Source organism: Melospiza melodia, chromosome 18, assembly GCF_035770615.1.
Source record: "Melospiza melodia melodia isolate bMelMel2 chromosome 18, bMelMel2.pri, whole genome shotgun sequence".
NCBI lineage: Eukaryota > Metazoa > Chordata > Aves > Passeriformes > Passerellidae > Melospiza > Melospiza melodia.
This window is the reverse complement of record NC_086211.1, coordinates 889969-917929: the sequence shown is the minus strand read 5'-3', so window position 1 is coordinate 917929 and position 27961 is coordinate 889969. Positions and strand designations below refer to the sequence as shown.

Here is a 27961-nt window from a genome sequence, read left to right as displayed (position 1 = left end):
GCTTCACGAGGGGCAGTGGGACCGATCTCCCTGGCAGGGCCGCCCGGTACCGGACAGTCGCAGCCCCGCATCCCCCGCATCCCCGCCGCTCCGCCGAGCGGTGCCGGACTACAACTCCCTGTTCGCCTTGCGCTACAGCCGCCGCTTCCTGGTCGTGGCGCTGCATCCCGCGCGCTCTCATTGGGCGCTGTGCATTTCCGTGAGCGCACGGACCAATGGCCGCCGAGTTCCCGCGGGGGCTGCCCAATGAGCGGCGGCGGGGGGCGGGCCGCAGGGGCGGCGGCAGCGGCCGGGCCCCGCGCGCTCCATGGCGGCCGCCACCGGCCCCGACGAGGCGGACGAGGCGGTGCGGGGCACCTGCGAGGACGCGTCCGTCTGCAAACGGTACCGGAGCCGGGCCGGGCTGGGCAGGGCCGGTGCTCCCCGCGGCGGGGCTGGGCAGTGCGCGGGCGAGGCTCGGGCGGCTCCCGGGAGAGCAGAGCAGGAGCGGTCCGGGCCCGTCCCGGTGCCCGGGCTCTGTGCGTGCGCCCCGGCTCCATCGGCCGCGGGGCCCGGCCGGGTCACGCTCGGAGCTGGTCCCGGTGCGTGCGCGGGGGAAGCCCCGGGGAGCAGCGGGATGCTCCGGGACCTGCGGTGAGCCCCGAGCCGCCCCCGGTGCCCCAAACCCCGCCGGGCCCGTCCCGAGCCGGCCTGCGGTGCTTCCCGGGGCTGATAGTGACTGGAAGCGTTCCATAGCTGAACCAAGGGCCCGCCTGGCGCTTTTCCATCTCCTCCCTGCTCCCGCCGGGATGGGCCCTGGCAGGGGATGGCTGTCACCGCCCTGGTGTGTGAATTTAACCCCTCTCTTGGTCGGGCTGTCCTTTTGGGCTTTAGAGCAGCAGAGCGTTTGTTGGGGAGAGAGTTTTCCTTGGGGAATCACTTGTAAAAGCCATAAGTTCTGTTAAACAGAACTGTTTTACTGTAAACTGATGTGGTAGCTCTGGAATCAGTGCAAACACCTTGTCTCATACAGCAGGTACAAGTAAAGCCTGGTTTGTGTGCCTGAGGAGCTGCAGACAGACAGTTCATCTTCTTGCTCCCCCAGGAGGGAATATTTGGGATTTGAGTCTTTGCTCACAAAATTTCATCCAATAATGGAGAGGCCATTAAAAGGATGCTTGTTGAATAGGGTAACAGCTAAAATTTCTAACTAAACTTTATATGAATTCTTAACTCAGGTAGTTCCACACATGGAACTGATTTTTAAACCATGTCTGCATGTGCACACCCAGGGCAGAGGGACCTTTCCAGCCTGTGTGTCTTTTAGGGTAAATTTTGGGGGCCTTATTTCATAATTGTCTCTTTTCCCTGCTGCTGCACAGGTTTGCTGTGAGCGTTGGCTACTGGAAGGACCCTTACATCCAGCATTTTGTGAGACAAGCCAAAGAGAGGAAGGCACCTGAGATCAACAGAGGCAAGTTGGAACGGGGATGGGGACACCTCACCTGTCCTGACAACACCTCTGCACCCTGGGGTTGGGGGTGGGAATGTGTGAGAGAGTGAGAGGAGGTTTCTTCACAGCACTAATTCCATCCATGCTGTGTCTGATCTTTGAAATATCTGTGAGTCAAAACTCTCTTCCTTTGCTTTTTGAAAGCAACTCTATTTCTTTCCTTTTCTGCTGTCTCAGTGTGTCCCTGTGTAGAGATCTCCTCAAAGCAGTCCGAAATGTTGGTTTGACCCAGGGCAGTTGGGTCTCTGCGAGTGCAGAATTATTCTGCTCTGCTTCAGGTGAAACTTGACTAAAACTTCTATTTGCCCAAGGAGTTGGGTTTTATCAGTGCACAGGGCTTTGTTTGTAATTAAAAAAGAAAAAGGAAAGCCCTTAGGTAGTTAAGAAGAGGGCATTATTGTCCCTGCAGAGTGCCTGGGGACCTGCTTGAGTGCTGACCTTGGAGAGCTGTGTGCCAGGGGTGACTCCCAGCTCTGTGTGTGCTGCAGGTTATTATGCTCGAGTGCACGGGGTCAGTTACCTGATCAAGGCTTTCCTGCAGAAGACACAATGCAACTCTCAGATTGTCAACCTCGGGGCTGGCATGGACACCCTGTTCTGGAGGCTGAAGGTAATGGGGGCTGCAGGGCCAGGCCTGGCTGGGACAGGGGCTGGGGGACCCCTGAGGGGCTGCCCTGGGCTCTGCAGGCTGGCTCTGTGCCACGGGGCAGCACAGCAGCAGCTCCCACACAGCCCCACAATAGCTGGGCTTTAGGGAACCTCTGGAGATCATCCAGAGCAGCCCCTGGGCAGGCAGGGTCACCTGGAGCAGGTGACACAGGAACGTGTCCCAGGCTCTGCCACCCTCATTGCAAAGAGGTTCTTCCTCATGTTAACATGGATTTTGTTGTGTTTTGATTTCTGGGCACTGCTCCTTGTGCTGTCACTAAACAGTCTGGCACCATCCTCTGACACCCCTGGGAGGGATTTGTATGGATTGATGGGATCCCCTCTCAGCCTTCCCTTCTCCAGACTGACCAGGCCCAGCTCCTGCAGTCTCTCCTCATCACAGAGATGCTCCAGACCCCAAATCATCTCTGTGGCCTTTGCTGGACCCTCTCCAGCAGCTCCTTGTGTTTCCTGCGGAGCAGGACTGGACCCTGCAGCTCTCCAGGGATGGGTGCAGAGGCAGGAACACTCCCTGACCTGCTGCCACACTTACCCCGCATTCCCTGGGATTGCAGTTGTGAGTTTATTTATGTAAATAATGGAATCACAGATTGGAAGGGATCTGGAGAATCATCCAGTGCCACCCCTGCCCTGGCAGGGACACCTTCCTCTATCCCAGGCTGCTCCAAGCCCTGTCCAGCCTGGCCTGGGGCACTGCCAGGGATGCAGGGGCAGCCCCAGCTGCTCTGGGCAGCCTGTTCCATAAATAGCAGTGTTTGTGTGTGTGTAATTCATGGAAATTCAGTTACTCAGGTGTTGTGTGATGGTGTCATTCTGGGTGAACACACCTCTGAGTGAACTGTCTTCCCACTAGCATTTACATGGGTAAATTTGGGTTCTGGAGGGAGGCCTGAGGAGCATTTTGCTTGGTCACAATTTATTGTATTCCATCAGTGGAAGGGAGACAGTTCTAATTTTTTTTTTCCCTGAGATGTGAAGCTTTTCTCTTACCCACGTTTCTACAAAAGCTCTGCCCAAATACTGTTTTGGTAACAGTGCTTTTCAGAGCTGAAGTGGGGCCTGTCATTCCAGGTCTGTGTCCTTGCAGAGAGCAGCTGTGGTGCAATGAATGAGCAGGGAGTTGCTGGAGTGTTGAGTGCTGGTCTCATCTCAGAAAGGCACGGGGTGAGAGCCAGCACGGGCAGCACATCCATCACAAAGGCCCTGCTGCAAGGGACAGGCTTGGCACGGCCTCTCCAGCAGGCTGGGAAACCCTGCCAGCGTGGAACGAAGGGCTTTCCTCTCTTTTGTAGTGCAGGCAGGCTGGTGTGCCTGTGCTCTGGCTGTGGGCTGGGGCAGAGCTGCAGTGTGCTCGCTGTCTGCGTGAGGCTGTGCAGAACCTTCCTGCTCCTCCCTGGAGGGCTGCGCTGACAGTCCTGTGCTGGAAATCCTGGTAAATGCTGTCAGTCTGCTGTGCTCTCCTACAGCCCAGACCAGGCTGCAGGGTGTGTTTCAGTGTCTGTGTCGGGTCAGAGTCCCTCTCCTCTCAGGTGACACCCCAGCCCCACCTGGACACGTTCCTGTCACCTGCTCTGGGTGACCCTGCCTGGGCAGAGCTTGCACTGGGTGAACTCCAGGGGTCCCTTCCCGTCTCACCTATGCTTTTGTGATTACATCAAGTGATAAATCATTTCTTTAGCTCTTAGAGGGCATTCTAACATCTCTCAGCTGGTTTTTGTTGGGTTTTAAGCCGTGAGACACTGTTACAAATGGCACTGTAAGCCAAACCAGAACTGTTCAGGATTTTGCTTGTGTCTCGTCCTGTGCATGGGAAACTTGAGTGTCCCTAACTCTAGTGTCTTCCTCCAATTCCCAGGATGAAAATCTCCTCCCTAGGAAATATTTTGAAGTGGATTTCCCAATGATCGTTGCAAGAAAAATACACAATATCAAGTAAGTGTGTGTTCAGCTGTGGGGACTGGCTGTCAGTCAGGGCATTATTTCATCTCTGCTGAGAAACTCTTCATGTTCTGGGGTGTGAGGGTGGGCAGGCCCTGGCACAGGTGCCCAGAGCAGATCCTGCATCCCTGGCAGTGCCCAGGCCAGGCTGGACAGGGCTGGGAGCACCTGGGACAGAGGGAGGTGTCCCTGCCATGGCAGGGCTGGCTCTGGTGGGCTCTGAGGTGGTTTCCCAAACCATTCCAGGACTGCATGTACAATAAAGGCTCATGGTGCAGGCAGGCTCTGCAGCCCCTGTCCCAGGCTGCAGAAGGGGGTGGGTGAAAGCTTTGGGGAGGACAGCCCTGAAGTCCCAGATGTGCCTGTTCAGTTGGAAGCAGGACAGCTGGGAATGTCCTGTTGGAATGAATCCATCCGGGCTTATTGAGGGCTTGTTACAGTGCCTGGATTTCTCTTGAAAGGTTCTCTCAGAATTAAAGAAATTGTGTGTAACAGTCAGCTCCAGCTTCAGCAGGCTTGCAAAGGTTTTCCTTTCCAGCAGAGGGCAGAGATATTCCCTCGGCTGCTTTTGGCACACACACACAAACACACACACACACACATATATATATATGTTAAGAAAAAAGCTGTAAGCACTCTGTTCAACAGGCTTAACTGCTCTGAGATGCTTCTTCCTTCTTCCCACAGATCAAAACCTCCCCTGTCAAAACCAATTATGGAATCCCATTCAGGGGACTCTCTTCTAATAGGTGAGTCATCTTCAAACTCAGTCAGTGATGTACTGCAGCACTTTTAAAACTTTTCTGATCATTTTGTTCTGCTATGTGGGCAGGCTTTTAATGTTTGAAATGCTGTTTGGACAGAGAATTGGGAGGGAAAAGAGGCTTTTTTCTTCTCTTACAGACTCCTGCCCATTTGTTCTGTATCATGTTAGAAATGTCTTCTCTTTAAGTGGTTTTATTCTGGCAGAAAGTTGTTGGGTTTTTTTCTTTTTCTCTCATATGTAGCTCCTTTTCTGTCACAGGAAAGGAAAAAGTGCTACAGAGAGGCATGGATACTGGATTAAAATATCTGTTGAGTGTTTATCTGCTTTCTGTCTCATTAAGAGCACAAATCTTTACATTTAGCAGAGTTTTCACAGCAGAAACACAGCCTGCACAGTCCAGGCCCATGAGCCAGTGCTGTTTGATACATTTTAGTGTTAAAAGGATAATGATTTCAGGTGGTGTGAGATGCTGTAGTCTCTTGGTTTGCACCCTCATTAGGGAACAGAAGGTTGTGGGCTCCCATCCCTGGCCAGGGCTTGGGGCACCCTGGGACAGTGGAAGGTGTCCCTGCCATGGCAGGGGTGGCACTGGGTGATCTCTAAGGTCCCTCCCAGCCCAAGTCATTCTATAATTGTAATTTTGTGTCAGGACTGCACCTGAAAACCTTTTTACCTGTGGAAAATTGCCTGGGTTCTACTGAGTTCGTGTTCTCAGTGCAGGTGCTGAGCTGCACCAAGTGTCCTGTGCCAAAGTGTGCCAGAGAAATGGCACAGTGGTGGTGGGGAGGGAATGGCTCTCATATGGATGAGGAGCTGGGATGGAGGGCGAGCATATGCTGTTCATTTTTGTTCTGGAGGAGAGGGAGATCTGTGCTTGAGGGTATGTTGTTGTTCAACACTAAGAAAAAATTGGGAAAATAGTGATTAGTAAGTGGCAGCTTGTTGGCAAATCCAAACTCTGAAGAGTGGTAAAGAACTGCAGAAGTATCTTGTGAAATTAGTGACTTGATGATGATTTCAATGTGGATTAATAGAAAGTGATGCACATGGGGGGGAAAACAGTTTGTGCCTCACATGTAAATGATTATTGCTGCCTTCCTGCAGGATCTGGGTATTAGAATAAATAGATGGATGAAAGCATGAGCTCAGTAATGGTCCAGAAATACAAAGCAATTCTAAGTATTTTTGAGAAAAAGCTGGAAAACAACTTAGGTGCCAGTGTTAGATGATGTTCCCTCTCTTTGACTTTTCCCTTGGGAGCTGCTGTTGGCCTCTGGAGGGCTGGGATCATCCCGGGGAGACCTCTGGTCTGACCTGGGATGGTGTTAGACCTGCAGTATTGTGGGGTTACCACTGGCACAGGGAGCAGCATTGCCAGGTGGGGAATTGCTCAGGATTTTGGGATCCTGTCCCTATGTCTGCCTCCCCACCTCAGTCACACTGCTGGCTCTGCACACCAGGAATGGTTTGTTTAGGCTGTTTGCAATCCTGGTTTGAGTTGTGCTGGCTCTTTCAGCTTCCCTCCATCCCCAGAGGTTCTTGTGGCCAGTGTGGGTGTCAGGGTACGTGCAGGGCTGACCCTGGGCTCCCAGGACAAGCTGAGAGTGTGGCAGTGCCTGCTGGGCTGTGGATGAAGCTGGGGCTGGGCAGAGCAGGCTGCAGGGGCTGCTGCTCTGGAAAGCTGCACAGGTACCTGAGCATGAACATCCCGATGAAATCACTGGAGTCAATATATCCTGCATGCTGCCTCTTGGAAAAGCTCCAGGAGATTGCTGCACTAAGGTGAGGAGGGAGTGGGAGAGGGAAGCTGGGTTGTGGTGGCAGAGGCAGAGCTTGGTGTGCCTGGAGGCTGCAGGGCTGCCCCACAGCTGGGTCAGGGCAGCAGGGAGGGCCTGGGGCCTCCTCTGCACAGCAGCAGGTCTAACACAGCTGGAAGAAAAGATTCAGCGTGCTCAGGTCAAAAGGCAGCTGTAAGCAGCTCCTGCTACTACTCAGTTACTACAGGCTTGTCTTGTTCAGTGCCTGTGACATCTGAACCACTTGTGCTGTTCCTGTGTCCAGAGCCATGGACAGTAACCACACAGTGTGTGCCCAGGGCAGAGCATTCTCTGTTGGTCGTCCCTGGAGAGCTGGACCTGTGCCTGGCTGGGCTAGGTGGGAAGGAGGGCTCATCTTTCCCCCTTCCCCATCCCCTCCCTTGTAGTTCTCCAGTTAAATCTGAGTTTGGTGTTTCTCAAACCTTCATTCAGCCAAGAACAGAGAGAATCTTTGTACAGGGTGAGGGTGAGCATCACACAGAGCCCAGGGCAGCTCTAGAGGAGAGCACCCAACCAAACAACCTCACTAAACCCAGCCAGACAACCTCACTAAACCCAACCAGACAACCTCACTAAACCCAACTAAACCACCTCACTAAAAACACCAGGTTTTGGTGATGGTGCCTGGTAGGAGTCAGTGCCTGGAGTGGGATTTGCAGTGGTTTAAGCCCCAAATGTCACTGGCTGTGCCAGCACTAGGGCACTGGCATGAATCACAGCACTGCCGTAGGGATGAGCAGGGGGGTTTGAACACACACACACAGAATCAATTCAAGTAAAACAAACTCTTGTTCCTCAGAGGAAATCAATGGGGAGCATGTGACTGTGCTGCCAAGCTGGAGCTGGTTTTTCCTTTTCCAGCTGCCCTGTGCATGGGCAGGAATTGTGCAATCCATTTGCAGCAAGGCTGCTCAGCCTGGGCAGCACATTGCTCACTTCATACTGACAGAACCCCCTGAGTGGGGAGGGACCCCCAGGGACATCCCAGCCCTGCCCTGCCCTGCCCAGCACAGCCCCAGGAGCCCCAGCTCTGCAGGGAGGTAGGAGTTGGTGCCAGACCGTGTCCCAGGCGGTTTTGGGGTGTTTGTGCATGGATTTGTGGCCCCCAGGCTGAGGACAGTGGCAGGTCCAGCTGTCCCAGCTGTCACTGCCCTGCAGCCAGTGTGTGTTTGCTCCCTAAGGGAGAGGTGATGGAGCAGCTGAAGTCTGCCTAGTTAAGGATGATCAGACTGAACATGGGGAAATTCAGGTGAGATGCTGAGGAGAAATCCTTCCCTGGGAGGATGGGGAGCCCTGGCACAGGTGCCCAGAGAAGTGTGGCTGCCCCTGGATCCCTGGCAGTGCCCAGGGCCAGGCTGGAGCAGCCTGGGACACTGGAAGGTGTCCCTGCCATGGCAGGGGTGGCACTGGATGTCTCTATGGTCCCTTCCAACCCAAACCAATTCAGGTTTTATGATAAGAATGCTCAAATCAATGAGCTGTGAGCAAGGAACGTTTACTTCCACCTTGGAGTGTTTGTGCTCCTTCTCTCCCAGATCACTTAAAAAGTTTTGTGGTTTATTTCTGGCTTTTATTTCTGTTCTTTATTGAGGTATTTGTGTGACCCAGCCTCCGAAGCCGGACAGGGAGCTGGCATTAATTCCCTACTAATTGTGGTGGCTGACGCTCGCGGTGCCGTATCCATGGACAGAAACCAGTCCCTATTTAAACACTTCCCTGTGTGTGGTGGGGTTTTTGGGTGGCTTTTTTTGATGCCATTATCATGGCCTTGATGTAATCACTTAAATAGAAGGGTGTGGGAAGTAGTAAAGCTATTACAGAACATGCACATGGAAAAAGCCTTGACTCAAAATGTTGAATCATTCAACATGCCGCACAAGTTTTTTTTCTCTTTTCTTCCCTTGTAACTCTCTTTCTGAACTGTTTCTGGTTCCTGGATCTGCTCCCAAGTGCTGCTGGAATGGCAGCTATTTCCCTTGCTAGTGCCACTTCCAGAGAGCTGGTCACTTGAAAACCAGAGGTGATCCTCTGGGATGTTTGGTCACTGTGTGTTGGGATAATTGGGAACCCCACACTTGTCCCCCGTTGTTTTGTTCATGAATGGAAACCCCTTTCACCCTGCCCCTTCAGCCACTTCTCTGCTCCCTCAGGCTGTGCCAGGGGAGGCTCAGGTTGGACATCAGGAGGAATTTCTCCATGGAAAGGGTGGCCAGGCACTGGAAGGGGCTGCCCAGGGAGGCCTGGAGTCCCCTCCAGAGCCATCCCAGTGTTGTGCAGGGCTTGGCTCTGGCTGGGTTTGATGGAGCACTTGGGAAGTGCCTCCTGTGGGCACTGGGCTCCCCTGGGTGCTCACTGCTGCTGGGTGTCAGTCACTGATGGCAGGAGGCTCTGCTGCTCCCTCCCAGCTGTGCCAGGATGCCAGGGGCTCCTCTGGGATTTGTCCCTCCTTTGTGCTGGGGAGCACCCACAGGGTCCTGTTGTACCCCAGGGGAATATCAACAGCAACAGAATACCCTCTGTAACTTGACTCCTTCCTTAAATGCCACCACTAAATCATACCAAAAGGCTAAATGATAACTTCTTCTTGGCCCCAAGTCTCTGGCTGCTCCCCATATTTATTACATAACTACATATGCAGTTAATTTCTCTAGCTATATCTGTTGTTAATATTTGAAATATTGCCACTTAGCTTTTCAGAAATGGATGTACTTTTATGTAGTTCCTATGTACATACATTGGGCAGTCTAAGAAGACTCCCCAAACCAAACACAAACCCTGCCTTTAATCTTGCCATTTTTCTTCTCTCTGCATTGCTGGAAACCATGGTAACAGCTGGGCTAACCTCTCTGCTTCAGCGTGGCTGCAGAGGCAGAGCAGGCTCCTGCAGGGTCTGCTGGTGATGGAGAACACAGCCAGGAGGGGAATTCATGGCTTGAAAGGAAGAGTTTGCTGCTCACAGTTGGGTGTAACACAGCAAACTTGGCCTCCCAGTTCCTGTGCTCCTGGGCAGTGTTTTTGATTGATAACTGCACATCCCTCACTCGTAACGTTGGTGTCTCACATTTCCTTGCAGATTCCCACAGCCTGGACTCCAGTCAATATTCCTGTGCTCCTGGGCAGTGTTTTTGATTGATAACTGCACATCCCTCACTGGTAACGTTGGTGTCTCACATTTCCTTGCAGATTCCCACAGCCTGGACTCCAGTCGATATTCCATAGTAGGGGCAGACCTCCGTTCCTCCTCAGACCTGGAGGAGAAGCTGAGGAAACACAGCTTGGATACACAGTAAGGGCTTTCATTGGCTTTTGGTGGCTTTTTTACAATGGGGTTTTTTTCAGCTTGGATACACAGTAAGATCACTGGGGTTTCATTGGCTTTTGGTGGGCTTTTTCCAATGGGGGCTTGTGGAAGCCCTGGGCCAGGCTGGACTGGCTGGGAGCTGGGACAGTGGCAGTGTCCCTGCCATGGCAGGGGTGGCACTGGCTGGTCTCTGTGATCCCTCCCAACCCAAACCATCCCAGCATTCTGTGATTTCTGAGTTTCAGCTCTGTAATTCTTTCCTGTGGCCTCCTCTCAAACCCCTGTTGTTTCCTAAATGTTTTGGTGGGGCTGCAGCAGCGTCCTTGGGATCTGAATCCCAAAGCTCCTCTGGGGTTCTCTTGTTGAACACGAGGCTTTGGGGGGGCAGGAGTTGAGTTTTTGAGTGGATGATGGACAGACCTTTCAAATGGAAGCAATATAAATAGCAGAGATCTGGCTGGGTGGGAGAGAGCATATGGGGAAGCAGAATGCATCAAATTGCCATTTAATTCTTTACACTTCCATCCTCTGAAATGTTGCCTTGCTTGCCTACATTGCTGCTCCTTGTGGAATTTCTCCTGCTTCTAGTGACTTTTTTTCCCCTTTCATTCCAGCAATTAAAAGCAAACTCAATAATTGTGAAGAAAATCACTTGTGTAGATGTCTATTTTTGTTCTTTTGTGGATGGAGGGGGAAGAGGCAACGTGCAAACTATGGATTACATTTTGTTAGATAATAATATGTGAAGATTGTTTTACAGATACTGAACAAATTTGTCTAATTAAAATTCTTCCTAGAACTTCTTTTAAAGAGAAAACTTTTTTTTTCTGTTTGTAATTAATGCCTGATTTCACTGATCTCTGCAAGAGTGGGAGCTGTGTGTGCAGGGCACAGTTGTCCTGCAAAGGGAATTTTAACACACATAGTTCTTGCTGTCAGAGAGGACTTAGAGAATACACACTGTTCTGTGCTCAGGGCTGACTTTTGGGGAGATTGATCCCTAAAATCTCTGGTTCACAGGAGTCTCTGTGGTTCATTAATGCACAGCTGCCAGAGAGCCCAGTTTGAGTCAATGTGATGAAGAGATTTCATTCAGTCTTCAGCGTCTAGTTCATAAAAGATGGAGCTCTTTCAGGAAATTGTGCAGACATGGAGTGACTTGCTTGCTCGCAATCCTCAGCAGATTTTTCTTGTTCCTGTGCTGGAAATCACGTTCTGCTGTGGTTTTGTTTTACAGTTTGCCAACGCTGCTGGTGGCCGAGTGTGTGCTGGTTTACATGACCCCCCAGCAGTCTGCCAGCCTGCTCAAGTGGGCAGCAAGCACCTTCCCCGTGGCCATGGTTATCAATTATGAGCAGGTAAAACCAGAGGGGCATTTTTAGACCCGCATTGTTGTCACTGAAATTGCTCTCGTAGGTGGGAGTTGTTGGGGAATGAGAGTGGGCCCTGTCCTTTTGTAGGAACAGCAGTTTCTGCTCAATTTCTGGAGTAATGTGTTTTAACTTGTAGCTTGGTTAGCTCATTGTAGGGAAAATACAGCTATTCTGAAAGACAATTTCTGAAGTATGTTGAAGCAAAATAATTGAGACTTAATCCATACGTGGAAAAAACCATAGAATATTGATTTAGCTAAAGCAGAGCAAAAAGAACCGACGCTGAGTGCTGGCTCTGGCTGTATAACATTACATAATTACCTCTGTGTTCTTTGGCAAAGTGGAGCAAAAATCACATCAGCCTGAACTCTGGTTCTCCTGTGGAAGTAAAACACTGCCTCAGGGGAACTAGGTGGCTGCAGGAGTTAGTGACAGCATCTTCCAAGCTGTCAGTGAGTGCTGGAGAGCTGAGGCAGAGGCAGCTGTGCTGCCAGCCCCGGTGTCCCTGGGGCAGGGGCACTGTCCCCGTGGCACCGGGAGCTGCTGTGGGCTGGCATTTTGTGACCCAGCAGTGCCAGGGTTTAGCAGGCTTTGCTGTGTCCTTGTGTCCCCAGGTGAACATGAGGGATCGCTTCGGGCAGATCATGATCGAGAACCTGCAGCGCCGGCACTGCACCCTGGCTGGGGTGGAGCTCTGCAGCTCCCTGGACTCCCAGGTGAGGGGCACGGGGCTGGCACTGGGCTTTGCTCACCTGGCTGGGGGCTCAGCAGGGACCAGGGCAGGGGAGACAGGCACTGAGCCCTTTGCTGGCCCCGTTACCATGTAATCTGGAATGGATCGGTTTGGAAGGGACTGTGGGGCCCATCCAGTGCCACCCCTGCCATGGCAGGGACACCTCCCACTGTCCCAAGGTGCCCCAAGCCCTGTCCAGCCTGGCCTTGGGCACTGCCACAGCTGCTCTGGGCACCCTGTGCCAGGGCCTCTCCACCTCACAAAGAACAATTCCCAATTCCCAGTATCCCATCCAGCCGTGCCCTCTGGCAGTGGGAGCCATTCGGTGTCCTGTCCTTCCATCCCTTGTAAACAGTCTCTCTCCATGTTTCTTGTTGGCTCCCTCAGGCCCTGGCAGGCCACGGTTGGGTCACCCCAGAGCTTCTCTTTGCTGGCTGAGTGTCAGTGCTTGCACAAACCCCTGCCTGGCCCTGCAGAGATCACAGCACACACTCAGTGAGGAGTCTGGGAGCTCTTAAAGGCCAGCTCAGTCAGCTCAGTGAGACCCTCAGGGGGAGAAGCTGTGCCCTGTGCTTGCCCTGGAGCCTGTGAGAGATGTGCTGCCCTTTGTTTTGCAGAGGGAACGGCTGCTGGGGAGTGGCTGGGACAATGCCCATGCCGTGGATATGATGAAGGTGTACAGCTTCCTGCCGCAGGCTGATGTCAGAAGGTACCACTGGGGGAGAGACCCCAAAGTCATCCTCAGGTGCCATTTCCAAGGTCCTTCCCATGCACGTGGGATCCCCTGGTGGAACATGAGGCTGCCCCAGGTGCTGCCCAGGGGAACACAACCACACAACCCTCCTGAGCCTAAGGCTCTGCACATGCCTGGACTGATGATCCAGAGGGTGAACGCTGCCAGGAGCAGGCTGGGACAGTGATGGCTTCTTTGGGTGTGACAGGAGGCATCTCCTGACAGAGATTTGCAGATGGGAGATGCCACAGAAATGCTGTGTTGAGTTTTTGCAGTCCCCAGGATGTTCCTGGTGAAGATTTTGGCTGGGGTTAGACCACAACACGTTGGAATCATGAGGGGGAGACCGCTGGGTCTGCAGAACTCAGAACAGGGACTAAAGGCTGTTTAACAGTCACTACTCTGCCTGGATTTTGTTCATTTTCCTGCATTAAATGCTAAACAGTGGGAAATTTTAAGGAGCAACTTCTTAGGGATATAATGTGAATTGCTGTGAGTCATTAATAGATGAAATTAGCTGAACAAGTTCCCTTGGTCAGGATATTCACCTGTGGGGGTTTCTCAGAGCCTGGAACTGAACAGGTGAGAGTGGAAATCAGAGGTGGTTTAAATAGGAACAGGGCTGTGTGGTGGGACCATATGGCACTGGTGCAGACACAGAGCTCGTGCTTTCTCTGCAGCATTTTTGGCTACCCTGGATCTGCTCAGCTCCTTGCACTTGTTCCACATGCCAGGAAATAGGGTTATGTAAACTCTGTCCTCCAGAATCACTGAGGCAAGTGCTCTTTCTTTAGAAAAGTCTTTCCCAGAGTGCTCCTCTGCAGCTCCTCACACCTGGGAGTGCACTGAGGAACTTTTGCCCCTGAGAGCCTCAGCAGCAGCCCTGGTATTGGTCAGGAGTTACCCAGATGGGTCCTGGAACAGGGAATGCCAGGGATGAGGAGCTGGAAGCACCCTGTGGGTCACTTGTTCCACACATTGGTGGGGTGGCATCATGGACAATATCTGTAATTATTCCCTGGAGAGGTGACTGCCTTTCTGGCCACAGTTCTCACTCCCATGGAGTGAGCAATTCAGTAACAACTCTGCTGAGAATCCAGCTCAAATCCCGACCTTTGTTTTATTCCCGCAGAATAGAAGCCCTTGAATTCCTGGATGAAAAGGAGCTGTTTGAGCAGCTGATGCAGCACTACTGCATCTGCTGGGCTTCCAAGGACAGCAGCAACCTGGGTAAAGTCCTGCAGCCCCTGGGGGTGCTCCTGCCATGGGGATGTCCTGAGGGAGGGCTGGGCTGGGATGTTACACCCCAAATCCCCCTGATCCAGGGCTCTGCTGCTCCTCCCTGGGCTGGGAGCTGCTCCCAGCTGGGCACTGCTCCTCCACAGCCTTTGGGGCTTTCTGGGCATCCAAGGGAAGCCTGTCCAGTGCAGGGAGCTGGAGTTTTTCCCCCAGAAGATGCCGTATGGGTTCCTTTAAATAACCGCCTGCTTTATCCCATCAGTGCTAATTGAAAGGTTTACAAATCCCATGCATGGGAAGTGCCATATGGGCACACGGTATATGAAGGCACAGTGTCCTGACAACACAAAAATAAATTTGTATTACTTATCCCAGGCTTCTCTGCACTGTCCCCATTTGCAGCCATCTGACACTGAAGTTTTCCACACTGCTTTCTCCTTGGGGAAGAACATTCCCTCTGAAATGAACTCTTCTACCTGTTCCTTTTGTTCTGAAAATTCTGTCTCTCCTAGGCTGGGATTTCTGTCAAAGAGAGAGACTTGATTTAGGTTTTCTGTAGCGTTTGGGTGTTGCTGCTGCTCAAGAAATGATAAAATGAGGGGAATTGTTGCTTGGCTGAAGCAGGGATGGCCACAGCCTCTATTTGTCCAGATTAGAAAGACAGCTCTGTGCAGTCACTTAGTCTCTTTCTGGCTGCAGTTTCTGGGATTTCAGTCTTTCCAGGAAAACTCTTGTGTCATTTCTCCCCTTCATCCTCCCTGCCCTTTCCCTGCTCCTGACCGAGTACCCACCAGCAGATTTTATTTATTGAGATAGATTTATTCTGTTCCTCTGCAAATGGGAATGGATTTGGTCTCTGCAGCCTGGCTGGGCAGCACAGCCTCTAACAGAGCTGCTAAAGGAAGATCTTCAAATACAAACTGGTAAAAGGAGCTCTTCAGCACCCTGCTGCTGCTGCTGCTGCTGTGACAGAGCTGCTGCTCGTGCTGCTGCTCTCCTGAATCCTCCAGAGCTGTGAGCTCCAAACCCATGTTCTGCATTGGATCTCTTCAGGCTCAAAGTGGTGTCTGCAGCACACAGCCTGTTCTAGAGGAGCCAAGGCCCAAAAGTTCACCTGTTCATAGCAGTTTTGGGGGGTCTCAGCATTGCTCTGTGCTGGGATTAGTGAAAGGACAGTGTGGGGTTGAGCTCTCTCAGCAGTTACAAAGAGATCTCAGAGGTGATAACCAAGTGTCCAGTGGACATGGCATAGGTGTGCCTTAATCCAGAGCAGGGCTTTTTCATCCTGGGGGAATTTACTGCCCTCATGATGGTACTTTCCTCTGCCTTGTCTTCCTCAGACCCTGAGGTTCCTGAGCATTGTGTTGTTCCTTCTACCATGAATAATTCCAGTGCTCCTGCAAATTGGCTTCATCCAATTAATTGCTGCATCACAATCAAAAAAGGGTTTAAAAGTGCAGCCCAGCCTTTCCTGCTTTCCCCACACCAAATGCTTTGTGTTTCAGTTTAAAAAATGAAATAACTCTGCAAGCATCCTTCCTGCTGTGTGTGAGGGACCGTGGTGCAGTGGGGGTAAGAATAAACCCTCCTTTCTTGCCCCAAACCCCTCTTTGTTTTCACACAGGTCTGGCAAACATTGACTTCTGAGGGCAGCAGGGAGGGAGCCCTGGGGGCTCAGGGCTCAGGATGGACATGCACAGGATGGGATTGCACGTGCCAGCCCCGGGCTGAGCCTGGCACACTCCTGGTGCTGCTGCTGGGGACGGGCTGGAGCTCTGGGTGCACCCAAGGAGCACTGAACATGGAACATTGCATCCAAGGAACGTTTCTGTGGGCAGGACGTGCCCCCGTTCCCAGCTGTTCCACGGTGGACTTGCACAAGGTGTCAGTAACTCCTGTTCCTAGCTTGCCTTCCTTAGTTTCGCACTGAAAGTCGAGTGTTCTTGGGTTCTTTGATTTGCCTCTGTGTGTGTGTTTGTGGCTGTGTAACACGTGCTTGTGGCAGGGGGCTGGCGGTGGCTGACAGGAGGGAATTCTGTGCATTTCTGTTCTGTTCAGGTCCCATGGGATGAAGTGTTGGCTGCACTGCCCTGCAGGGCTCTCGCTGCTGCCAGGGGAAGGGTGGAGGGCAAGGAGGGCCCTGACTGTGTTCAGGGATGTACAAGAAACTGGAAAAGAGATTGGTTTAACTGGGAAGGGCTTAGCCTGTTCTGTCAGCACTGGCATGCTGAAGGAAGAAATGAATCTCAGTTTGCACTGCTCCTGGTAGTATCTCTACCCCAGTTCCTCCTTCTCTCTCCCCCCTTACAAGAAGCAAAACAAAATCCCAACAGCAATGAAAACCCTTGTCCTGTTGTTTGAAATTGAATCTTGCAACCTTCCTATGAGAAAAATAATAAATGTTTAGTATTTATAATTTGCCTCCTGTTTTCCTTGCTAGAAATGACCGGTTTCTATCTGCTTTAGTGACATTTTCCCTCTCACCAGGAGTGGTTTTTAAAGCAGTTGCTGGCAGGCCCTGGCACAGCTGTGGCTGCCCCTGGATCCCTGGCAGTGCCCAGGCCGGGCTGGACAGGGATTGGGGCACCCTGGGACAGGGGAAGGTGTCCCTGCCATGGCAGGGGTGGAATGAGATGGGCTTTAGGATTCCTTCCAGCCCAAACCATTCTGGGATGCTGTGAGATGACCTTTCCTTCAGGGATTAAAAATGAACCCAAAGCCCAGCACAGCCCCACATCCCCTCTGCCCTGCAGGACCTTCCTGGGCAGTCACTGATGCCCAGAGGCACCAGCCCTGTCCTGCCCTTTCCTGGAATTCAGTGAGGAGTTCAGAGTTGCACGAAATCCCATCTCTGCTATCAGTTAGCTTTGGCCAGGCCCCTCTGGGACCGTGTTCCCTGAGCCTCCTGCAGCATCTCAGTGAGTGGGAGCCAAGCTGGGTGTACCTGCCCTGGAACATCCTCGTTGTTCCTGGAGCTGCTTCCCCTGGGAACACCCCCTGAGCTGCTGCTTTTCATCTCGCAGGCTCGGAGCACAGCTCGCTGCAGGGATGTCCTGGCTCCATCAGTCTTTTGTGTCTCTTGTCATGATTTCATCCCTTTGTGCTGGGGAATAATGTCTCTGCTAGCGTGAGGCAGATCTGGAGCTCCTCAGCTCTATTTTGGGTGCCTGTGTGATTTGCAGCCCTGCAGCATCCCTGGCGTGGGAGGCGCTGGGGTGCCCTGCCCTGCTGGAGCCTGCTGTCCCCTCAGCCCCCAGCTGGGAGAAGGGGAGTCACTCACTGCTGCCGAAGCTCCCAGAGCCTCTGCTGTGCTGCATTGGGGTCACCGTGTGCCCCAGGGCTCAGCAGCACCAAGGAGCACCCTTGGTCCCTGGCAGCCCCTGCTCAGGGCTGCGCTGACAAACGGGTCCATAAAGCCCTCAGCTCTCCCCGGGGGCTCTTTGGCTGTGCAGGTGCTGCTCTGCTGGGAAGCTGCTGCCTCAGGAGCTTTTCCAGGCAGGAGAGGCTCCAGTTGTCTGCCTGCTGCTGCTGCTGCCAGGGCTGTGTTAGCCCTGCACGTCCCTGGGTCTCTGCCCCTGCCTCCTGCTCCAGCCTGGCCCTTTCCTGGGCATTGCTGCTGATGGGGCAACAAAATTCAGCTCTGGGAGTCACAGAATGCTTCAGACAGGAAGGAGCCCTTAAAGCCCACCCAGTGCCAGCCGTGCCATGGCAGGGACAGCTCCCACTGTGCCAGGGTGCCCCAAGCCCCATCCGGCCTGGCCTGGGCACTGCCAGGGATCCAGGGGCAGCCACAGCTGCTCTGGGCACCCTGTGCCAGGGAAAGATTGTGACCAGAGAGGCTGGAGAGGAGCTGTGCTCAGGATGGGCTCCCAGAATGGGTGCCAGAAAGGGTATGGGAAGCTTTGCTCAGGAGGAGGCTGGTCCTGTGTCCCTGGCACAGTCAGGCAGTGCTCCCTGCCCCTGACTGTTCACCAGGAGCCAGGAGCTGCCCACATTCACTCCAGGCTGCCCACACTCACACCTGGCTGCCCACACTCACACCTGGCTGCTCACACTCACACCTGGCTGCTCACACTCACTCCTGGCTGCTGCCCACACTCACACCTGGCTGCTCACACTCACACCTGGCTGCACACATTCACTCCTGGCTGCCCACACTCACACCTGGATGCTGCCCACATTCACTCCAGGCTGCTCACACTCACACCTGGCTGCCCACACTCACACCTGGCTGCTCACACTCACACCTGGCTGCCCACACTCACACCTGGCTGCTCACACTCACACCCAGCTGCTCACACTCACTCCTGGCTGCTCACACTCACACCCAGCTGCTCACACTCACACCTGGCTGCTGCCCACATTCACTCCAGGCTGCCCACACTCACACCTGGCTGCCCACACTCACTCCTGGCTGCCCACACTCACTCCTGGCTGCTGCTCACACTCACACCTGGCTGCTGCCCACATTCACTCCAGGCTGCTCACACTCACACCTGGCTGCCCACACTCACACCTGGCTGCTCACACTCACACCTGGCTGCCCACACTCACACCTGGCTGCCCACATTCACTCCTGGCTGCTCACACTCACACCTGGCTGCCCACACTCACACCTGGCTGCCCACATTCACTCCTGGCTGCTCACACTCACACCTGGCTGCTCACACTCACTCCTGGCTGCCCACACTCACACCTGGCTGCCCACACTCACTCCTGGCTGCCCACACTCACACCTGGCTGCCCACATTCGCTCCAGGCTGCTCACACTCACACCTGGCTGCCCACACTCACACCTGGCTGCCCACATTCGCTCCAGGCTGCTCACACTCACTCCTGGCTGCTCACACTCACACCTGGCTGCCCACACTCACACCTGGCTGCCCACACTCACACCTGGCTGCTGCCCACACTCACACCTGGCTGCTCACACTCACACCTGGCTGCCCACACTCACACCTGGCTGCCCACACTCACTCCTGGCTGCCCACACTCACACCTGGCTGCTGCCCACACTCACACCTGGCTGCTCACACTCACACCTGGCTGCTCACACTCACTCCTGGCTGCCCACACTCACACCTGGCTGCTCACACTCACTCCAGGCTGTGGATCCCTGCTCTGGGTGCTGCCCCTGCCCTGCCCCTGTGCCCATCCACGTTGCCCATCCCTGAGCATGGCCTGCTCGCTCTGCACAGATGATAAATGAAGCTGCCTTCCAGGAAATTAATTTATTTAACTGCCAGGGCTTGCCCAGCGTTAGGAGCTGAAGGAAAAGCAGTGGTTGGCTCAGTGCGTGGGGTTTCAGCCCCTCTGCAGAGTGACCAGCTCCCATTTCGAGTTTGCACAGTTTTCAGGTGCCTGGGCTGCTGGGCACAAGAAAATGTGGTTATTGAGGATGGAAATAACCAGGACAGCCAGGGGCCAGCTGATTGCAGGGAAGATGTGCAGGGCTGGGGGGACCAGCAGCATCCACCCCTTCTGGGGTGGATTTAATGCTGAGCACCAGAATTAAGAATGTGAAATACAGAATTAAGGCCTGGGTGCCTTCATCCTCCTCGCGGTGATTTTGCCAGCTCAAAGACCAGCCTGGGCTGCAGGACTGACACAGCTCCATCCATCCATCCCTGCTCTGCAGCAGGCAGCGCTCAGCCCGCCCTGGGGATCCCTGGAAATTTCCATTGCTCTGAGGCAGCCATGGGAGGAAAACTCTTACACAAGAGGGCTCTGGGAGGGGCAGAGGTCACCTCACCTGTGCACTGCAAACCATCCTGAAGTTCTCTTTCAGCCCCTTGTGTAATCCCGGGGACTCTCAGATAAACGGGGAAGATAAGGCAGTGTCAGAGGAGCTGCTCTGGTTCTTTATGGCTCCCTGAAAGAGCTGACCCCGAGCTGCATTCGCCGGGCCTCTCCTTGCAGCACCACGCTGTGCAGCGCCAGAACGCTTCGGAATGACTTTTCTATGGATGCCAGCTGGAATTCTGGTGTTTAAAATGCACCAGGGCTGATTCACAGAGAGCACTCCAAGCGCTTCAAGAGCTTGGAGTGACAGGAAAAAGGGAAGGAATTCAAACCGGCAGGGAGGAGGTTGAGATTGGATTTTAGGATGAGATCCTTCCCTGGGAGGGTGGGAGGCCCTGGCACAGGTGGGATTCAGTGTCCAGCCCAAACCCGGGGTTCTGGGACTGTGTTAACAGCACTCGGTGATGCCCTTTAGTGCCTGCCTGAGCTTTTGCAGTTTGGGTGGTTTGGGTTTAGAATCCCAGAACGGTTTGTGTTGGAAAGGACATTAAAAGATCATCCAACCCTCAGATCTGGTTTTCTGTGCGGATCCTCATTTGGGTGCCTTGGTTTGTTTGGGAAAGCAAAGGGAAGGTGGCAGATCTGCTCAGTGAAATGAGGGGAGGAGTGAAACACTGGGGTGGATAAAACTGGGGTGCTCTGGCTGTCCTGCCCAGGCGGATGGGTGAGGGAAACGCTCCCTGTGATTCCTAAAAACCATTTCTGGAAGCCTTGGCTTGCTTGGTGCCACCACTTCCTGTACTAATTGACACAGTTGCTATTGTCACTTATCTAACAAATCGGTGCAAGCCCAAACAAGGACAAAAATAAGTGTCTGCTGATAGGAACAGATTTATCTGTTCTCATCCCCACGCCTTTTCCCACGGGCAGAGTTTCCGTACGAGCAAACCTTGGTGCTGAGGATTCCATCTCCCGCTCAGGGCAGGGCTCTGCCCTTGGCATCCTGGGGCACCTGTGGGCACGGGGCAGGTGCTGAGGCTCCCAGCAAAGGGAACCCTTCCCTCAGGGCTGTGCCTTTGTTCAGTGCTGTCTCAGGCCCCTGCTCAGCAGGAATTGAAGCCTTTGTGGCCTCAATGTGGAGCGTTTCCTCTGCAGGGCTCAGGCAAACATCCCCGCTCCCCAGAGTGGTAAATGTTTAAAAGCCAAGGACAGGGGTTAATCCTGGCTCTGGGCTGTGACCTCGCCGTGCTCTGAGGCCACCACGGTGCTGGGAGCAGAGCGTGGGCACGGCGGCACCGGCCTGGGCACCTCCTGTGCCAGGGGCACCCAGCAGCACCTGGATCTGCCACCGGCTGCCTTTGCTGGCCAGGGAGGGTCCTGGGGCTGCTGGGGCTCACCCTTGCTGCTGTGGGATCTGGGATTGGGGTCTGGGGTACAGAATCTGGGGTCTGGGGTCTGGGACAGCCCAGCTCCTGGCAGTGCCTGCACGGTGCCCTGGGAGCTGCTGCAAGGAAGGAGCAGCTGAGATCTGGAAGTGTGTTACATTGATCTCTCATGACAACCACCCCCAAAACAACTGAAATCTGGATTCCTTCTGCCCAAGCTCAATTTCCTCCCAAAGGAGCACTGGTCATGCAGGGAGCCATGGGACAGATGGGTTCCATGGAGCTGTGGGGAGCTGGCCCTGCACACAGTGCCCTGTGAGCTGATGGGATTGAATCCCTGTCCCACAGGTCTGGGGGTTCATGGGGGCCCCCAGGCCAGGCAGACCCAGCTGTCCCTCCACATGCCAGCTGTGTCTGTGGGTGATGCCAGGAGCTCTTGGCTGTAGGGAGAAGCTCCTGGGGGCACTGGGTCAGTGGGGGCTCATTCAGGGGTGCCCTCACTGGGATTCTCCTGGGGGCACTGGGTCAGTGGGGGCTCATTCAGGGGTGCCCTCACTGGGATTCTCCTGCCTGACCCCTGTCCGCACTGTGGCCACAGGGACAGGCAGTGGAAATTTCCTTCCCATCCCCAGGGCCTTGTGACAACACCATAAACCAGGGAGGTTCTTTACCTGCTGACAGGAGAGAGGAGCTCCTGCAGACCCCAGTCCCCACAGCAGCACAAACACGGGCTGCAGGAGCTCGCTCCAGGCTCAGGGCCCATCCTGCAGGGCTGGGCTGGTCCCTGGCTGCATCCTGGGCAATTCCTGCTGCTCCAGGAGCTGCCCTGGCACCGCCCTGGCAGTGCCCATCTCTGGGTGGGGGTCACGCCGATCCCTCTCAATCAATGCCCAAATCGGCCACATCTGGGTCCCTTGGGTCCCTTCAGCCCGGCTCAAACCCTCCCAGTGAAGCCGTGCTGGTCCTGCTGGGAGCTGTGGGCTGTGAGGTGCTGGTACCTGGGGGTGCCCCATTCCCCCTGCCCTGGCTGAATCTGCTGTTCCAGCAGTGATCCCCGCTGGCATGAGGGGGGTTTAGGGAGGGTTTAATCAATGTTGATGTTTAATCAGTGTTTGATCCATGCCAGCTTTGCAGTGGCTGCTGGATCCCCTGGCGCCGCTGCCCTCATCTTCATCGAGAGCAGTGCAGGAGGAGCAGGAACCCCCAGCCTGGAGCCCTGGGCAGGATGAGGGCTGAGCTTTACAGGAGTTTTGACTGATGGTTTCCACTCACAAGGTGCCAGGCCTGGCACAGGTGCCCAGAGCAGCTGGGGCTGCCATGGATCCCTGGCAGTGCCCCGTGGCTGTGGACAGCGGAACGTGTCTGTGCCAGGGCAGGAGCTGGCACAAGATGTCCAAAGTACTTCAGTGCCTTGGAGCACTGCAGCAGTTTCTCAGTTCCAGCTGCAGTTTCTCAGAGCTCCCTTCCCTCCTGAGCCAGCCTGGCATTCTGGGCTCCAGCAGAGTCCCAGGCTGTTCCCCTGGGTTTGTTCCCCAGGCTGTTCCCCAGCGGCTCCTGCAGGCCCCGGGGCTGGGCACAGGTGCCACACTCCAGATGTGCGGGGCAGGAGCCCCATCCTGACCCTTGGCAGAGCCCCCCACACCACCCCACCACCAGCCAGGGAGAAACCCCCCAGCCTTGCAGCAGCGATAACGAGCGTTGATACCCCCGGGGGCCGGCCCTGCAGCTTTTATGGCCCCTTTTTTTCCTTAGCAATGCAAATCCAATCTGTATTTAGAGCCTGCCGTGCAGAGCTGCCCGTCAGACTCGGGGGGAGCCCTGGGGTGGGTCCCTGCTGAGGCTCCTGCAGAGCCAGCTGTGCTCCAGCTGTGCCCTGGGCTGCGCTCCAGCCGTGCCAGCCGTGCCCTGGGCTGTGCGGGGCACTCCCGTGCTGAGTGCCCGCTGCAGGAGCTGATGGATGCCCAGACCAAGCCCTCTGCCCCACGGCTGCCCCGCTTCGAGCGCCACGTGCGGCCGTGCCTGGCAGAGCTGCTGGGCACTGCCCTCTTCATCTTCACGGGCTGCCTGGCAGCGCTGGAGGAGCCGGGGGGCACGGGCAGGCTGCAGCCCGCCCTGGCACACGGGCTGGCCCTGGCTGCCACCGTGGCCGTGCTGGGGGACATCAGGTAAGGGACACGGGGCACAGGGGGTGCCCCTTTGGAGCCCCTGTGAGCTGAGTGGCCCTTGGGGGGTGGTGGCAGCCCTGGTGGCATCTTTGGTGGCATCAGTAGCGCCGTGGGTTTGGGCTGTTCGCCTGGCTTTGGATGGCAGCGTTTCCATTTTTAGCCCCTTTTCATAAAATGGTCAGGCTGGAACGGGAGCATTCTCCTCCGGGAGTTGGAGCTCGGAGATATTTAAGGGCCCTTGCAGCCCAAGGCGTTCTGTGATTTTGTGATTCTCTGTGAAGCTGAGATGACTCCTTTCACAAGGATGTCAGAGCAAAACATTTTGACCCAGCTGTGCTCCTCCTCTGGGTATTTTCAGGTAAAAAAATTAAAAGGGGATTTCAATTACTCAAAGGCAGCGTTTAGAGATATCTGCTCGTTGAAAAGCTGTTGTGTGGAGCTGAGATGTGGATTTATCCCCAAGGAAGAGGCTGGGAGGGCCCCTGGGGGGTTCCATTGCCTTCCCCGTGTCAGCTGCAGGGATGGGACCCCCGGGCTGGCCTGGCCATGGTCAGGGGCAGGGGCAGGGCCAGGGCCAGGGCCAGGGGCAGCCCGGAGCCATGGGGGGATAACTCAGCAGGGCCTGGGGGCAGGGAGAGCAGCCCTGGTGGGGTTTGGGCAGGGGAACTCCTGAGCTGGGCCCGGCTGCACAGACCTGGCACGGGCAACCAGGGCAGCAGCACTGGGGGCTGCAGTTCACACTGAATCCTGACATGGTTTGGAGCAGAGAGACCTTAAACCCACCAAATGCATGGGCTTCCCACCTTCCACTGTCCCAGCTGCCCCAAGCCCTGTCCAGCCTGGCCTTGGGCACTGCCAGGGATGCAGGGGCAGCCACAGCTGCTCTGGGCACCTGTGCCAGGGCCTGCCCACCCTTCAGGGAAAGGCTGGAGCCCAGGGAGGCTGGAGAGGAGCCCTGCTCAGGGTGGGTTCCCCATCCAGGCCGCTCCCCAGGTGGGTTTGTGTCCCCCCTGTGCCCAGGCTCCCTCCCGGCCCTGGTGGTGCCAGGGGAGCCCTGTCCAGCCCTGGCACAGCCCCGAGCAGCCCAGCTCCCTGCTCTCCTGGGGCTCAGTCCCAGCTGAGCAGTCAGATGTGCTGATGGATCCCAGACTCTCTGACTCATCACCAGCAATTACCAGGCTGATCAGTTATGAAACCTGTTCATTAACCCGTGTCTCATGGTAATCACTATTAATTAGAGGGTCTCTGTGTCTGACTGGCTTGTGCTTTTTGAGGTGAAGGATTTGGGTTCGGTACTGAGAGCCCTGCTCTGATGGGGGATGTCCTGCCAGGCTGTGCCAGCCCCAGCCCTGCATTCGTGCAGCTGTGCCAGGCTGGTGCCAGCCCCAGCACTGCAGCTGTGCCCTGGCAGAGGTGCTGACAGTGACACAGCCCCAAACCCTGTCCCTCAGACTGTCCCTGTGTCCCTGCAGGAGGGGCTGTGTGCCCACCCTGCATTCCTGCTGCTCTGCAGAGAGGGCACAGCTGGACCCTGCTTTCCTGCAGACTGGGAAAGCGTCCGTGGCTCCAGCCATGGCACTCACCCCGAGCAGGGCGAGTCCCCACTGATGCTGCTCTCTCTCTGTCCCCTGGGCAGCGGAGGCCACTTCAACCCCGCCGTGTCCCTGGCCGTGTGGCTGCTCGGGGGGCTGCACGTCACCCTGCTCATCCCCTACTGGCTGTGCCAGCTCTGCGGAGGGGTCATCGGGGCTGGCCTGGCAAAGGTACGGACTGGGGGTGTCCCTGGGGCGGGGGGACTGTCCCTGCCTGTCACAGCTGGCCTGGCCAAGGTACAGACCTGGCACTGTCCCTGCCTGTCACAGCTGGCCTGGCCAAGGTACAGACCTGGCACTGTCCCTGCCTGTCACAGCTGGCCTGGCCAAGGGACAGAGCCAGGACTGTCCCTGCCTGTCACAGCTGGCCTGGCACAGGTACAGACCTGGCACTGTCCCTGCCTGTCACAGCTGGCCTGGCAAAGGTTCAGAGCCAGGAGAGTCCCTGGGGCACAGGGACTGTCCCTGCCCTGCCTGGCTGGCCTGACCTCCCCAGCCTGCTGCGGGCTCTGTGCTGCAGAGTTTGCTGTGCCCTCTGAGGGGGTACAGGAGGACTTGGGGTGCCCCTGCAGCACTGCCGTGCCCACCCAGCCCTTTCCCCGTGCCCGTTCCCCCAGCACCGTGCCCCAGGGTCCATTTGGGTTCGGTGCTGCCCGTTCTCAGCACCGTGTGGCCCCACACGTCCCCCGGGCACCGGGGCTCTCCCCTTGCCCAAAGTGGTACCCCCGGTGCCCAGCGGTGCCCGGAGCCTCCTCGGTCAGGCGTGTTCGTGCCAGGAGCTCGGGGCTGCCTCTCCCCCCGCAGTTTAGCTCCTCTTTAAGCCGCCCACGCTGCCCCGGCAGGCGGCGAGCCCGAGTGCTGGCACGGGCACGGCCTGGGCACGGCCGGCTCTCCCCTGCTGGCACGGGCACGGCCAGGGCACTGCCTGGGCACAGCCTGGGTACAGCCTGGGCACGGCCTGGGCACAACCTGGGCACAGCCGGCTCTCCCGCAGGCGGTGGCACCGAGCGAGCGCTTCAGCAACGCCAGCGGCGGAGCCCCGGGCAGTGCCACGGCCCGAGAGCAGCTCCCGGCCGCGCTGGGGGCCGAGGTCGTGCTCAGCTCCTTCCTGCTGCTCGTGGTGTGCATGGGAGCCGTGAACGGCAGCACCCGCACCCCGCTGGCCCCGCTGTGCATCGGCCTCACCGTCACCGCCGCGGCCCTGGCAGGGTGAGAGCCTGGCCCCGTGCCCTGTGCCCTGTGCCCACAGAGCCACCAGCGGCTGCTGGCACCGGGCAGGGCTCAGGAGGGACCCTGGGTGTGGGGGGGAAGGGGGGGCAGATCTGAGCACCCTCCATAGGGGCACCCCAAATCCCACCCGACCTGGGATGGGATGGGATCCATGGGATGGGATGGGATGGGATGGGATGGGATGGGATGGGATGGGATGGGATGGGATGGGATGGGATGGGATGGGATGGGATGGGATGGGATGGGATGGGATGGGATGGGATGGGATGGATGGGATAATGGAATGGGATGGGATGGGATAAAGGGATGGGATAAAGGGATAATAGGATGGGATGGGATGGGATGGGATGGGATCCATGGGATGGGATGAGACGGGACGGACCTGCCCCCCTGCCACACCAAGGGCCCTCCCCTGACCGGGGAGTCCATGAGATGAGCCCAGTGGGCGCTCTGGCAGCCTGGGAGAGCTGATGGGCTGGGGCAGGAGCAGCCCGGGCTCAGCCTGGAGCAGGAGCAGCCCCAGCTCATCCCGCACGTGTCCCCGCAGCCGGCACAGCCCCTGAGCCCCACCATGGGTGATAACACAACCCCGGGCCTGCGGGCCGTGTTTGCCCTGGGAAGCCCTGAGCAAACAGGGGGGTTTGCGTCCCTCGTGTCCCCGCACCGCTGGCAGCGCTGCCAGGCTCCGGTGCCACCGTGCCAGGATAACGAGCGCGCACGCAATCAGAAATGTTAATGGAGCGCTGGGTTCAGGCGGCGCCCACCACTCCGGCAGCACCCCGGGCTGTGTTTGCACAAACCCCTCGGCAAATATTTACCCTAAAGCTGCGATCGCTGCCCCGCTCCTGTGTGTGAGCCGCGAGCGGCGAGCAGCCTCCCTGCGCAGAGCCCAGTGCCCACCCGAACCCTGGGAAGGGTCCAGGGAGGGAGGGGGTGGTGATGCTGCCCACCCCATTGCCCCATAGCCCCATCCCGCACCGAGGGGAGGCTGCTGCCCCATGTCCTGCTGGCATGGCGCAGCCACCACGCTCCCCTTGTCCCCTTGCAGGGGCGGCGTGTCCGGAGCCTGCATGAACCCAGCCCGAGCCTTCGGGCCGGCTCTGGTGGCGAACTGCTGGAACTACCACTGGGTCTACTGGGTGGGGCCCATGCTGGCCGCGCTGCTGGTCGGGGGGCTGGTGAGGTACGCGGCACCTGCATGGCACTGCCACCCTGGCACCCTGAGCCTCCCTTCGCCCCTGCTGCCCCTTCCGTCGGGCAGGGCTGCCCGCTGATGCTTTTCCAGAGGGGTGTCCAAGGCTGGGAACTCCTTTCCCTTTTCCTTCCCATGAGGACAGGGTGGCAGCAAAGGCCCAGCCTGTGCCCACACCTGTCCAGCCTCAGGCTGGTGCTGTCCCCTGTCCCTGTTGTACCCTTGCCATGGCAGCAATGCCGACCCCAGATTTCTGTCTGTTTTTCCTCCCAAAGGCTCCTGCTGGGTGACCAGGCCACCCGCCTGCTCCTCAAGTGACAGCGGGCACAGGGCCCTGCCCGTGGGCAGTGGGTGCAGCCCAGCCCAGCCCAGCCAGCGTGGAACCCCCTGCCCCAGCTCCTTCCCCTCATCCTGCCCCCCTGGCACCTCCCCGGCACCCCTGGGCCATCCACGGTTCCTCCTGAGGGAGGATGGAAACGGGGCTCTGCCAGCCCTGCCATGGCACTGCCCCACCGGGAGCAGCCTCGTGGTGGCCCAGGCTGCTCTGGCACTGCCCCTGCGCCGTGTCTGACGCCCAGAGCTGTGCCCGGGCAC

General features: G+C 56.3%; 2 protein-coding genes across 2 annotated transcripts; both read left to right on the top strand.

Moving 5' to 3' along the window:
* Positions 1–286: 286 nt before the first annotated feature.
* Positions 287–16477, top strand: LCMT1 (leucine carboxyl methyltransferase 1). Its single transcript, XM_063171596.1, has 11 exons — positions 287–384; positions 1362–1453; positions 1981–2102; positions 4017–4093; positions 4787–4848; positions 9866–9968; positions 11221–11341; positions 11971–12072; positions 12707–12798; positions 13955–14052; positions 15686–16477. Exons 1-11 carry the CDS (start codon positions 308–310, stop codon positions 15706–15708), a joined length of 969 nt encoding a protein of 322 aa, XP_063027666.1. The 5' UTR covers positions 287–307; the 3' UTR covers positions 15709–16477.
* A 6664-nt stretch (positions 16478–23141) lies between these two features.
* Positions 23142–27685, top strand: AQP8 (aquaporin 8). The gene is made up of 5 exons (XM_063171609.1): positions 23142–23353; positions 24990–25116; positions 25940–26154; positions 27224–27358; positions 27643–27685. The coding sequence occupies exons 1-5, from the start codon at positions 23142–23144 to the stop codon at positions 27683–27685; spliced, it is 732 nt and encodes a 243-aa protein (XP_063027679.1).
* Positions 27686–27961: the final 276 nt, after the last annotated feature.